This window comes from Triturus cristatus, chromosome 7 (assembly GCF_964204655.1).
Source record: "Triturus cristatus chromosome 7, aTriCri1.1, whole genome shotgun sequence".
NCBI classification, from domain to species: Eukaryota; Metazoa; Chordata; class Amphibia; order Caudata; family Salamandridae; genus Triturus; species Triturus cristatus.
The window spans coordinates 1723315768-1723329745 of record NC_140590.1 but is presented as its reverse complement, the minus strand read 5'-3'; the positions used below and the strand labels follow the sequence as shown (position 1 = coordinate 1723329745).

General features: G+C 41.5%; 1 protein-coding gene across 4 annotated transcripts in view; it reads left to right on the top strand.

Annotated features, from left to right (window-relative positions):
- Positions 1-13978, top strand: part of LOC146812898 (ovostatin-like) — a 388701-nt gene that overhangs the window by 101756 nt on the left and 272967 nt on the right. For all 4 annotated transcript variants that reach the window (XM_085619969.1, XM_085619967.1, XM_085619968.1 and 1 more), the window contains exons 10-11: positions 10162-10277; positions 10858-11013. In XM_085619969.1, the coding sequence (XP_085476095.1) occupies positions 10162-10277; positions 10858-11013 (272 nt within the window). The remainder of the gene's footprint in view (positions 1-10161; positions 10278-10857; positions 11014-13978) is intronic.

The window sequence follows — 13978 nt, the reverse complement described above, 5'->3', positions numbered from 1 at the left end:
TCAGACTCTCACAACTCACAGAGTTCTACTGCTGTGTATGGGCTATGCACTCACAGTACATACATGCACACAGAATATCAGTTCAAGCTTTTGGGTTTTACATTACAAAAGATGAACCAGTTTGCATACCTCTGTTTGACGCAGAGAAAACGGTCTGATTGCACTATAGAGTCACATAATGTCACATTGCCACCACTGCTTCATGTGATGCATCCCGGGAATGGAAAGTAGTCCAGTGCCCGCAATGAGGGTACCCCTGGTGATCCACTCCAGGTCACAGGACAGGTTCTGTACTGTGCATTATCAGAGGTATGGTTACACCCCTGTGTGCACACTATTTTAACATGAACCTTTAATGGTAAATTGTGCACTTACAGGAAATCACAATGAATAGATATGTGATCAAATAATGCTGAACTCATCATAAGCTGCTCGCAATCCTACATTACTTGAAGCTCTTGAGCTTGCTAGAAAAGAAGAACTAACAGCAAAGTGTATGAAAAGTATGAATAAAAAACAATCTACTATGAAAACTGAGCAGGCTGTGAAGGAGAAGGGAGAAATATGTGAACATGTTAATGTTGTACAGATAAAACCACAGTTGGAAAAAGGAAATGCCACTTAGAAAAATCTGAATACGGCACAATCTAAGAGTAGTTGCATAGGCTGTGGAAGCAGGAATCAGTGGGCCAATGACAGGTCCTGTTCAGCCAGGAGTGTTACATGCATAAAATGCAAGACATTGAGACATTATGCTTGAATGTGTAGAAGCAGGGGAATTAACACTAAGGCAATATATATTGGATCCATAAGTAACATGTCAATTGAAGATAATGAATCTTATGTCTGGTTCAGGATTATTCGTCAACATCTGTAACAGAAACTGGCCTCATGTCCAGTTTAGATCATGATAGGGAAAGGGAAAAGAAGATAACATATCAAAAATGCTGGTGCTTTGAGCGCTCCTTCATATCATTGGAAAATTTTAAGAAATCTTGGAATTTAAAATCCAAATGTATGTTCAATGCTGGTGTGATGTTGAAGAGTTATGGCAGAGAAAAGGTTGGCTTATTTGGATTCATCATAAGCAACATTGCATTTAGAGAAAGGGAAATCAGTGGTAAGATTTAAGTAGCAAAGAGAGGGTAAACGTTTTTTAGTTTAATACATCAATCTGCATTGAGTATGTAACTTTGCCCAGGGGCGGAAGATTAAATTGTTTTAGTAAATTCTGTAACAGAAATAAGCAGCATTGTCCAGAGTTGCCCAGATGTCTTTACAGACATGTTAGTAAGATTTTGAGGTTTTAAACACAACTTTAAGGAGAGGGGCACAACCAGAGGTGCACACCTGTTAGAAATGCTGTTAAAACTGAACTTAAAAATTGTTAGATAACAAAAGAACTGAAGAAATTAGTCATCAAATTGGTTGGTGCCGAGAGTAGTTGTATGAATACCTAAGCAATCGGTATGGGTGTGTGTTGATATTCATGTTCTCAATAATGCAATATCAGAGAGGCATCCATTACCAAACACAGACTTATCACCTGTGTATCATCAGGATGATTTGCACCCTTCTTCACAACATCTAACATCCTTTATTACACCGTTTGGAACATTTTGATGTAGACGTGTGCGATTTGGTTTGATATCTGTATCTTCAGTATTTCAGCTATTAATGAAAAATATATTTATTGGTGTCCCGGATTATGCTACTTTTAAGATGACATATTAATTTTGCTTGGGAAGAGTCTGTGCGTGATAGTATAGTAAGAAATGTTTTTGAAATTTTGTGTATGAATGCTTTAAATGCCAAAGCTGAAAAGTGGAAATTGAACGTGATCTGTGTAATTTACTTGGGGCACATGATCAAAGCAGAAGGCTTAAAATCCAAAAATATGTCAGTTGATAGTATAGGTAATGCTTTTGTTCTATTTAAGAAAGATTAAGTAAGATCATTTTTGGGTGTTATCAAATTCTATTTTACATTTTTGAAAAATCTGATAAAACAAGAGATGAGAAAGTTATTAAACAAGAAGAATACAAATTGAATGGAGTGAAGGATGTCAACTTGAATTTGTAATTATAAAAAGAGAGACTGAAGTGGCACCACCCCTAGGGAATTTCAATCTAGTGAATAAGGCTATGATAACCCTGATGCCAGTGCCTATGGATAAGGTACTGTATTAGGTCAAATAGGTGATGGAGAAGAAGTGGTCATTGCATATGCTTCATACACATTATCAGACATGGACCAGTTTTAGAAAGAGAGACCTTTCATTTTTTGGGGCTGTGAGACATTTTAGAACGTATGTATGGAGGATAGCATTATAGTAAGGACGGACCATAAAACTTTGATCCTTTTATTGTCCACTAATGGGTCAGGCATGATATTTCATAAAATATTTTTTTTATTTTACCATGCAGTTTGTATTTGGTAATGACAACAAATGTGCTGATCCTTTATCAAGGATTAAAACTAAGGATGACCATTGTAACAACATTAAAGATCATTTATAAGAGTATAGATGGGTACCAGCCATGAAATGCATGGATAGGAAACCATATCAGAAAAGGAATGGAAACAATCTGTTCAAGTTGATATGAAATTACGTTATCTTAGCTAATGCATGAAAGCAGACTGGCCATTGCAATTGGAAGGTTGGGAAAGATTTACTTGTATTAAACATTAATTAAGTAAAGATGAATTTGGACTAAAGAGATGGATACAATATATACCCTCTGTTTGTTTGAGAAGTGGAATGATGACATTTGATCATCAAAGACATCGTGGTAGAAGCCAAACAAAAATAAGATTAAAGAATCATTTAGTTGCCAGGCATGGATAAAGAGAGAGAAGGGGTGAAATAATTTCAAATATGTTCCAATAGGGATAACATTTATATAACAAGTATCCAAACATTACAGCCAGTAGAATTTCCTGTAAGACCATGTGTAGAACTAGCCATGGATATAAAAGGCCCCATGGAGGTTCTTGGTAACCAACATTGGTCTGATTGTATTGGTAGATTAATACGCTAAGTGGTTTGAGCTGGAATTTGTTAGTGCTCTACTACTGTTATACAATATATGGAGAAACATTTGCAATTTATTCTAGTTATCCCTCATTAAGAAAAAGTAAATGGTTCACATTTATGTTCTGTTGAATTTAAGGACTATGTGACAAATAGGAACATTCACCACATCAGAATAGCTGCGTACAATCCAAGGGCCAATGGTCATGTGTGGAGTGTGAATAGGGTGTTAAAAGAAGGCATTCAATTGGCCCCTGGCAATGGACTACCTGTTAAAGGCCATGTAAAATAACTGATGTGGGCTTATAAGACCACTGCACAGTGCACATCTGGGTATTCTCCTTTTGACATATTGAGGGAAAAGAAATCTGTATTAACTCGCGCATTAGATAATGTTTATGTGTATAACTATTATTGAGCAAGATATAAAAAAGACATACAGGAAAAACAGGAATTGTATAAGGAGAATGTTTTCACAGTTTTAGGAGTGAAAAGTCAGGATATAATTGTAGGGCAGATGGTTAAAATCACATTTCCGTGGAATGTTCAATAAGGTAAATCAGTCTATTCTGATCATAAATTGGTCAAAAGAGTAGGTACAAATTATGCTGGGATGGAAGATGGAACAAAACCGAACAGGAGCAGGTTGGTGATATAGTAGTTGTGGAAGACACATGGAAAAGTGTAAAAAAAACGTATTGGCATTTATAACAATACAATGAATCGGACGAAAAAGGAAAGCAAGGATGCCATGCAACTTTGAATATTGTGTACGTTATTTAAACTTAATGCTGTCTCGATCTCCAAGTGTTCTGTACCCCAGTAAAGTTTGTAGTTGATTGTTTATATATATTGTTTGACTTGTCCCTTTTTGGCTAAAGTTCCCTAAACTTTTTGCCTTCCCCCTAAGACCTTTTTCCTGACATGGTGTTACCAACTTAAATGCTTTGGGCACTTTGCCACTGCTGATCAGTGTCAAAGTGCAAGTGTTCCCTGTATAAAGTGTTATGGTAATTGGTTGTCCATAATTGGTATGTTTGCCTTACTAGTAAAGTCCCTAGTAAAGTGCACTATGTGTGCCAGGGCTGGTAATGCAAATGCTACTAGTGGGCCTGCAGCACTAATTGTGCCAACCACACAAGTAGCTCTAAAGAGAGAACTCGGGCCTGTCACGGCAGTGCCTGCGCGCAGTGCGCCAAGAGCCATGTTGTCCTGACAAGTGCACCCACTTGCCAGGCCTTACCCTTCCATTTCCATGCACATCAGACACCCCTATAGTAGACCCAAGGCACCCACCTGGGCAGGGTGAAGTGTCTGTGAAATGTAGGACATGTACTGAGAAGTGTAGAATGTCCTAACAGTGAAATACTCTCCATTTCGTTTTTCACTGTTGCAAGGCCATCTTGCCCATAGGACAGAATGGAGAAGGCTGTGTAATATGTTTCCAGCCTAGCTTCCCACAGGCTTAAGATGGAGAGATGAAGTTTAGTGTGCCTGAACTCACAATTTAATAACACATCTTTTTGTGAAGGTGGTTTTTGAATTGTGTGTTTACAAACCGCGCTTTTAAAAGTGGCTGTTTGTTTTGTTCTAACAATTCTGTGTGTCTCTGCCTGGCTGTGGATTGACTGCCCGGATTTGAATGTGATAGGATTTGGGAAATGTCTTGACCCAGGGTAGGAGTAGGTGAGACAGCAACAGTCTGACCTGCATCTGGAGTGTATGGGGGAGGAGTAGCCCCCTGGATGTGAAAAGGCCTGGGTTGCTGCCATAAAAGTAGGGCTCCACCTCCGGCTGAGTGTCTAAGGAACCAGATCCCCACTATCAAAGGAAGAAGGTGCCACTGGCAGAAAGACACCAGAACTGGTTTCGACAGGAGTCAGTGCCCCTGAACACAAAGACTTCAAAGACATTTAGGGGTATAACTATGAGAGCTGAAACCCCTGAACTTTGGACTGATGAAGACGGAAAATGATGAAAACTACTTCGTGGTCAAGAGGAACCTCTGCCAAGGAAGAACAGCTGAAGAGAAGGACTGACCCTTGCTGTGTGTTCTGGCGCTGGCCAGCAGTTTGCTGATTTAACTAAGTAGAGGCTAAGGGACTTTGCTGTGTGCTGTGACCCCCTGCTTGAAAGGACTTTGCTGTGTGCCGTGTCCCGAAGTAACTAGTCTCCAAGGACCCGAGGAGAGCTGGCTCCCTGTTGTGGAAACTCAGGAACATCAAAGTTTCAAGTGCGTTTCAGCGACGCTGTGTGCGTGAGCTTTTTGCAGCCTGAGACCTTTGTAAGCATTGCTCCGGAACTGTGTGGCCCGAAGCCCAACCAAGTCTCAGCGACACTTTGTGCATGTGCAGCCTGAGACTGCCGAGGGGTCCATGGTGCTGGTTGGAAAGTGCCCTGTGACTGCAGTGCCCCCGCAGCATGAATCATCGTCCACGCTGCTGTGTAACTGTTTGTGGCCCGAGCCATCATCGTAACGGAGGCTGCAGATCAAGATCACCACCGCCGGCCCGAGCCGCAGCATGCTGAAGGATTTCGTAAAGCTAAGGAAGTCGTGAGGTAATCGTGATCGTTGTTCGCAAGATCATCAGCAATGGAGAAGGCAGCGCCGTAACCTGTCCGGCTACAGCGTCGCCTTGCATCGGAGCTGCGTCATCATTGGAAGTGCCCAGCAGGACGTCCGACGAGCAGGGAGAGAGAGAGAGAGCGAGGCAGCACATCCCCCAAGTAAGGCTTGGACTCCGGTCGGGAGCTGCAAGCGTGTGTGGCCTGCGGAGGCGTGCAGGAGGAGGACGGGAATGCTCCTGTCGCTCACCCATTGCATTGCGATAGACGTGCTGTGTCCTCGAGCGGCCCGGACCTGCCCAGCAGCAACGGGGCCGCCCTCGGAAGTTCAGGACTGCTGTCTGTGGTTGGGGCCTAGTGGTGCCCGCACTAATCGTGTCAATTGGCCTAGTATTATTCCTACATTAGGAACTGTCTTATTATTTGCATTAGGGATTGTGATATACTTGCATTACGAACTGCCTGATTACGTGCATTGAGGATTGAATTATTCATGCATTACGAACTGCCTTATTACTTCCATTGAGGATTGCATTCTACTTGCATTAATAACTGCCTGATTATGTGCATTGAGAATTGAATTATTCTCGCATTACGAACTGCCTTATTACTTGCATTAAGGAATGTGTTATACTTGCATTACGAACTGCCTGATTACGTACATTGAGGATTGCATTATTCATGCATTACGACCTGCCTGATTACGTGCATTGAGGATTGCATTATTCTTGCATTACGAACTGCCTGATTACTTGCATTGAGAATTGCATTATTCTTGCATTATGAACTGCATTAGTCTGACAATACGAACTGCATTATGAACTGCATAGCATTGCATTAGGACTGCATTTGAACATCGTGAACTGCTCATTAATATCGCAAGAAGCTACAAGTGTTTGTTGGCCTAATAACTGGGCAAGTGAAATATTTTGAATACGCATATGTTGGATTTTTATCGTTTGGTCTTATTGTATTTTTCTTCTTGATAAAGATACCGCTATTTTCATACATCAGTGTGGTGTCCATTTGTGGTGTTATCACTGTGTCCCTGGGAGTGTGGTTGCAAATAGTTTACACATTGCCTTGAAGATAAGCCTGGCTGCTGGTGCCAAGCTACCAGGGGGTGAGAAGGGGTTATCAAAGAGAGTGTCCCTCCTTTCCCTGACTGTAAGTAAGGCTCCCTATTTGGACTAAGTTCTAACATATATATAGTCTTTTGTTCTAAGATGTATTTTAACTATACATAATTTTTTTTTTATTTTATTTTAATTTGGTTTGCAAAATAGAGACATATGTAGTGTATGCATATTTCACTGTGGAACCTTTAGTGCCTGTTCTAGAATTTATGGTGATTCAGAAGCACTGGATATTTCTTTAGAATGTGGGGGTTGTTAACCAGATGGCTGCATCTGGGAGTACCTAGAATAAATCAATTTAAATACAATTCATGTAAGCTGAGAGTTTGTTCTACGAAGAGATGCAAAGAACTTAACGGGTAACTCACCATATTTTGTGAACTAATTTCATGGGTCTCACTGCAAAGGGTAAGGGGTAATAGACACATTTTTTAAACTTCCCCAACGCTCTGGTAAAAAGCAGTCCCGGGCAAAATTGCTACTACACCAGCGCAGTCTTGTGTAATTTCAGGAATTTCATGTTGCACTTCCTATGCAAAGTTCCAGAAATTACTCCTCATCACGTAATTGATCTGTGTTCGCTGCAAAAGTTTACCACAGGAGGACAAAAACAAGGTGAACAGCCAGAACATTAGAAGGTGTAATTGGTGGCACTTGAGAGTGTGCTATTTTCTTTATAGCCTGAATTGCATCATTGATGCCAAAATGGATGTGAGCACTCGATTTGCTCTTAAATGTAGAGCTAAATTCTGGATTTTGATTTTTTTGTGATTACGCATAAATGTGGTTGTGTGTGTGAAATTTTGCACTATTAAACAACAGTAAATTACACAAATGTTGCACACCCCTTGAGGAAATGATTCTGGACCTGGCCAATTCCCTCATATCGGTTGCATCATGACAAAGTGAAGCATGAGGGGTAGTCCTTTATTCTCAGAGTCTTCCGGCTGCTTTGAAAGGAGATAAGGAATGGGGAGTAGGACAATTCCAAAGAGATGGGGGAAGCAAAGGAGAAAAGAAGGTAGGAGGAGAAATGAGAAAGCGGAGATAGACTGAGAACTGAAAAAGACTGAGAGAGCTGTAGCTATCGCAGGCACTCATGATGAGCAGTTTTCCCAGTCCAAATTTCCTTTGCATTCTGATCTAGGAAAGTGGGTTATAATCAGGTGGGGGATTCACCTTCAGCTAGTCATAATACCACAATCACTAATTTGTCCAGTCAAGTCTCAGTAAATTAATCCATGATCAATCATCAACCCTTGGTGGCTTGGCAAATGAGCAGTCAGGCAAAACTTAGGAGATTGGCATGAGTAAACTATTTAACAAAAACAAAACAGTAGATAATTAAAATGCACAACACACTAAAAATCCAACACCAATTTGTCAAAATAGGAAATATCTTCATCTTTAAATTGACACCAAAACCAAAAAAATCCAATATAGGGAATCAGAGAAATGATATGAATTTCTAAAAGTTTAGGAAAAAATACCATCAAGCTGTGCAAGGCAACCAATTGAGGGTATCTGGTCATGCTGGACCAGGAAAGCCACAAGTTAAGGCCAACCAAGCTGGAGCGCAGGCCGGGCAGAGAACCAAGTTAGGCCTTCTGAGTATTGTACCATTTGTCTTTGGTACGCAGTCTGGGCGGCGTTGCTTTGTGAGGCTTCATGTCATCCACCATCTGTTCTGAGGTGCAGTGAGGGCTGTAATGTGAGATCTTGCATCAAGTTGCGTCACACTGTAGCTATGCGGCAAGGCTTTACATGGACTTCCATCATTTCAGTGGAGTCATGAGATCTGCGACTCAAGTCTAGCACCGAATTGCATCACATTGCATCGTTCCTGATGTGGTTGTGTGGTGAAGCTTTGCAAAGCTTCATATCGTCTAGTATCTGTTCCAAGGTGTTGCGAGTGTTGTGATGCAAGGCCTTGCATCAAGTTGCGTTGTGCTGCATTGGTTCCAATGAGGGAGCCATCTGTTTATTGGTTCCTTCTGGGAGTTAAGCGCCCTCTAGCATTGGCCAAGGGCTCATAGATTCTGGGATGCCACTTGCAAGTTAGGACACAATCTTCCACAATGCACATGTACAGTCCAGGACAAGTCCAGTTACAGCTGGTCAGCTGGCATGTTATCTTTTTAGCTTTGCGGGTTACATCTTCAGCTCATAGATACTGGTTGCTGGTCAGGGAGGCCACTCCTTTCTTTTTGAAGTCTGGCACAGTAATTTGTTTGTGGATCTTTGTGAGTGCAGCAGGTGCAATCTTTCAGCATGCAATGCTCACTGGGGTGCAGTCTACGGGTCCACCAGGGAAGTCTTTCTTCTGGGCTTGATGGGGGGGGGCTCTAACCAATAGGAATTAAGCTATCGCCCTCTAGCTTGACCATTTTCTGTGAAGTCTGTCAAACGTCTGCACTGAAAGCAACATTCTCCCAAAAATCAAAATGGACAAACTCTCTCCTTGAAGTTTCCCTCTGTGTAAACCAACCCAGAGGTGTGCCTAACAACTGCCTACATTTTAAAGAGGCTGCTTTAGGTAACTTCAGGATGTTAAGTTCTAAAGCTACTTTCTTGCAATAGCTATATTAAATCAGACCCTGGCAAGTTGTTCGGTTTAGTGTTAATATTAATTTGATACTTTGAATAATATGGCTAGCTGCTGCATTCCAAAGTTAGGCTAACATGGGGAGAACTTTAATAAATGTAATAAAGTCTCAGAGGATAGCAGCTTTAAAATTGGGAAATGATATTGCCTGTTTTTCCATAATGGGGCATTTGAAACATTTTTACATTGCCCCCATTTTTATAATGTTCACCCTACCCTTTAGCACCAAGGGCAGATCTTAGGGGTGACTTTTAAGTAATACAAATATAGTTTTGGACTTTGTCTGCATTTGACTTTAGAATTAAAAGCACCTCCAGTTTTATTTTAAAACCAGTTTGCAAGGCGGGCCTGGCTTTAAAAATGTCAATAGACAACAGTGTACATTGAAGTGCATTAGGCCTACATGGGTCTCTAAAATCTACATTCCCTACCATATACTAGGGAAAGGCAGGCTGTCCTCACCAATTAGAATGATACCAACCAGCTTATACCTTTAGTAGATAGAACACTGGCACTAGGCCTGGTTAGCAGAGCCCATCCAGATTCAGTAACCTCAAGCATCAGTCCAAAATTGGGGCTGATGAGGGCAAACAGGATGAATTTCCTAGATCTGGTATTTGCAATTTGAAATTTTTATTCATAGATACAAAAGCAGGAATGCATGAGCTGGCCTATAGTTGTTTTAAGGGAGGATCTCTACATTGGCACTTTCCACTGGGGAGAAGTATGTGTGAATGGGGGAGTGTGATCTCTGCATTTAAGTCAACTGTGAATTCTACTGTGAAGCTGAGGTTTTGCTCACTTGCTTCTGTTTCACACAGGCGTACAGGTGTTCAAGAGTGCCAATGTGTGGATCTCCCGTCAGATGCCCACTCCTTATTTCAACTACCAGGTCACCGACACCTGCTACAGGCAGGGCATCAACACCACTGGATCAGTAAGTGTTGTGCTCCTAATCTGGGGAATAGTTTCCCAGCTCAGAAGTTTAACTAAATTATTATTTTATCGGAATATGTATTTACATTGACATCCTTTAATTATAAAGTCCGTCCGATCAACAGTCGCTAAATATAATTTTTTTATTTATTTCATATACCCTTTTTGTTAAGGCCATCACGTGACTCTTAGCATTAATTTTTTGCTAAACATATATACTATATTTAATAAATTTTACCCGACTCTTTAAATTACAAATTTTCTAAACATAATTTTTTTTTTTAAGTTATTTGTTTTACGCTTTGTATCACTGATAGCACGTGGCTCTTTGCATGACACGTTTGCTCAAGCACACACATTTATGTATTTATTTATGTTGTCCTTTTCATGAAGGTAAGCATGACTTGTTGCATAAAACTGCAGTTTTTTTACCCTTTTTATCAAGGATTGCACGCAGCTTTTTGCATGAAGCGTTTGCTCAAGCGCACACATTTATGCATTTATTTATTTATTTATGTTGCCCTTTTCATGAAGGTAAGCAGGACTTGATGCATGAAACTGCAGGTTTTTTTTCTCCTTAGCTCATTCTCCAAGGTGGCAACAAGGGCATGCGCGACCAAAGCATCGCACTCTACATCGATTCTGAGAATGTGGCAAACTGCGTCACAGACGAGAACGGCAACTGTAACTTCTCCTTCGACACCTCAAAGTATATGGTGGGCAAGCTCGTCCTTGAGGTGAGTCTTGTTTCGCGTCTGTGCCGTAGCAATGGTGCCTTGGACCATGGTGCAAGAAAGTAAATGAGCCCTCCATCCACTGCCTGGGCAGTAAAATACAGCCATCCTTTCAGTGCATCGGGCCCCTAGACTCTTGGGTCAAGGTGCCCCTGCACCTGCTGCGCTACTGTTAGCCACACCCCTGCTTCTCCTTATCAGGTCAATTTATCTGTTCTGTATTGCTGTGCAGAATAGCAACCCTGGGATCATTAGGTGCAACTTGAAATTTGCAACTCGCAAAATGGACTGTACAATAATGTCTGAGACACTGTTTACGATTCCCAAATGGGTCGCAATGGACCTGTCTCATTAATATTCATGATGCAGGTTGCAAATTGCGACCTATTGGGAATGGCTGTCACTCACAGGGATGGTGGCCTGCTGGAGTCATCAGACCACCATGTCTGTGACTGTTTTTTAAATAAAGCAGTATTTTTTAACACAGCCTCTTTTGCTTAAAATAAATTGGGATGTGTTTCAAAAAGTGAAATGAAACGTTTCAGTTTCATTTTTTAAGAGCAGGTATTGGTCCGTGGGACCAATGCGTGCTCTTCAAAAATATTTGCACCCACAGTGGCAAAGCGGAAGTGGTCCCTTGGGTATCCCTTCCCCTTTGCGACTGGTTTACCACCAACTTTACATCGGTGGTAAAATGTGAATGTTTTGCGACTGCATTTCGGCCGCAAAACATTCGTACATGGCACCGAGAGTCGTTTTTAGGAAGGGACACCCTTGGCACTCCCCTTCCTAATAGTGAGTCGCAAACCCTATTTTGTGATTCAGTACAAGTTTCCGACTTGCAAAATAGGGTTTGTACATGCCACAGACATACTTAGTGGTCACAAACCACCTAATTTCCAATTTGCGACTGCTAAATACGGTCATACATGTGGCCCAATGTCACATTTCTGATGAAGTACCCATCCCACAAACTGTAAATCAGGCCCCTTGTTATGGTAATAGGAGGTTGGAGAAAATACCTCATTAAATGTTTCTTCTAATCATGTACTAAGAAGACTGAGGCCCTGATTAATATGTCAGGGAGACTCATGGCTGCCCGACACTGGTGTGGATTAAGAACCAACCAACCTCAGGTCAGCAGTTCCGGCCGCAATATGTGGATGCGAATGCACACAATGCAGTCGCAAAAACATCAATTTTCCTATGGGAGCTTGTGCGGCGGGCGGAAAACGCCAGCAGCATAAGTGCCCATAGAAAAATTGAAGTATTTGAACATCCCTTCACCATGTGACAGGCACCTCATGGTGCCTGCCACATGGTGCAGGGATGTTTAAGGGGTGCCCACAGGGCCTCATAGTAAAGGCCACGGAAGGACAGGGCCCTGCTAGGGCCCCCAAGGTTGCTTTCTGACAGCCTTTCTATATCGAAAAGGCCGACATGGAATGGTTGTCGGAAACCAACATCACAATCCTGATGGCAGAAACGGCATCCCTAAGGGATTATAGTGATTTTCCGACCAAAAGAGCCCGTCGGAAAGCGTTGGTCGGTCCCTCCGACTGCTGCCCCCGACCGCACGCATAGTCAGACTGCAGAAGTAGATAGTAGTCGGACCACAACCGTCGAGCCCTTACTCTTTCCTAAAAGATTTTACTGTGGGATGAATTAGGATTGTAAACGTGCATTCCTTGTTCAAACAATCATGCCAGAAGGTTAAATAAAAAAATTAATAGGATAAATTATATGTGAGGTGAATTTTCATAAAACCTTGTTTTGTGAAGCTGAAAAGCAAATAATAGGCTGGGCTTTTGGGATAAAATGTATCCGATGCTGCCACCCCCTCCCTGTTGTCTTTTTAAGTTATTGAGAGTTATGGCTACCTTCAGAGTGTTTAAGCAGCGCAGCAGAGACTGAAGGACCTTTCAGCATTGGTATATTCAGCCGAAAACCCCGCCCCCATGCAGGTGCTTGAATGAGTACTTTGCAGCAGGATTGAGAGCATATGGAAGTAGCATCAGATGGCATGGACAAAGAGAGTAACTTCCTTCCACACCTCCCAAAGCCTCAGTTAGTTAGGATAAAACCTCCACAGTGCAAATAGTGTGCAAATTAATTGTAAATACAAGAAATCAAGTAATTCAAAATGTTTTCAAAATTTTAAAATGCAAAATCTTGTAATTGTGATAATTCATCCAGTGCTTAGTTTGAGCGGGGTGTGCAGGTGGGGCCCACCAGCACTTATTTGCGGGCATTGGCGCACATTTTTTTCACATTAAACTTTGACCCGGAACTAGAGGGAAAAACATAGAAAGGGCGAAAGTAGGAGGAAGCAAAGGACTGAGAAAGAGTCCGAAGAATTACTCTCGAAGAATCATAATCCAATTTGTTGCCTTGAAATCTTCTTACCTTTCTTTCCTTGATTTCCTATTCCAGCTTATTTAGTTGAATGCCAATGTACTTGTCAATTAATAATATATAGATCAGAATTAGTGCCCATAATCGGGACTGATTTAGATCTCGGCGGATGGGTTACTCCATCTCAACAATGAAGAATATCCTGTCCACTGAAATATAAATCCCATAGGATAGAATGAGATTTATATTTCAGCGGACAGGATATCCGTCACCATTGTGATTGAGTAGCTCGTCTACCGAGATCTAATTCAGACCCTTGGTCATAAATATGTTTTCCTTGCTTCTAATCGCATTGGAGGAGCCAGGTCATGTTTTAGGGGAAATGAGCAATGGTTGTGATCAAGGCTTTTATGCCGAAACACGTTGACCCGGTTTTTACTGTTTGAAGCAGAAAGATTGAGACTATTATTCAGTTGTTCTGTCGATCGTTCAGATGTAGAATCAATGGGCTATCAATAATGATTTTCGAGAGCTGTGGTGAAGCCCCTTTGGGTTGGGCAGCTGCATCAAAAATCAATAAAACAACAAAAATTATCTCAAAGCAATCATTGGC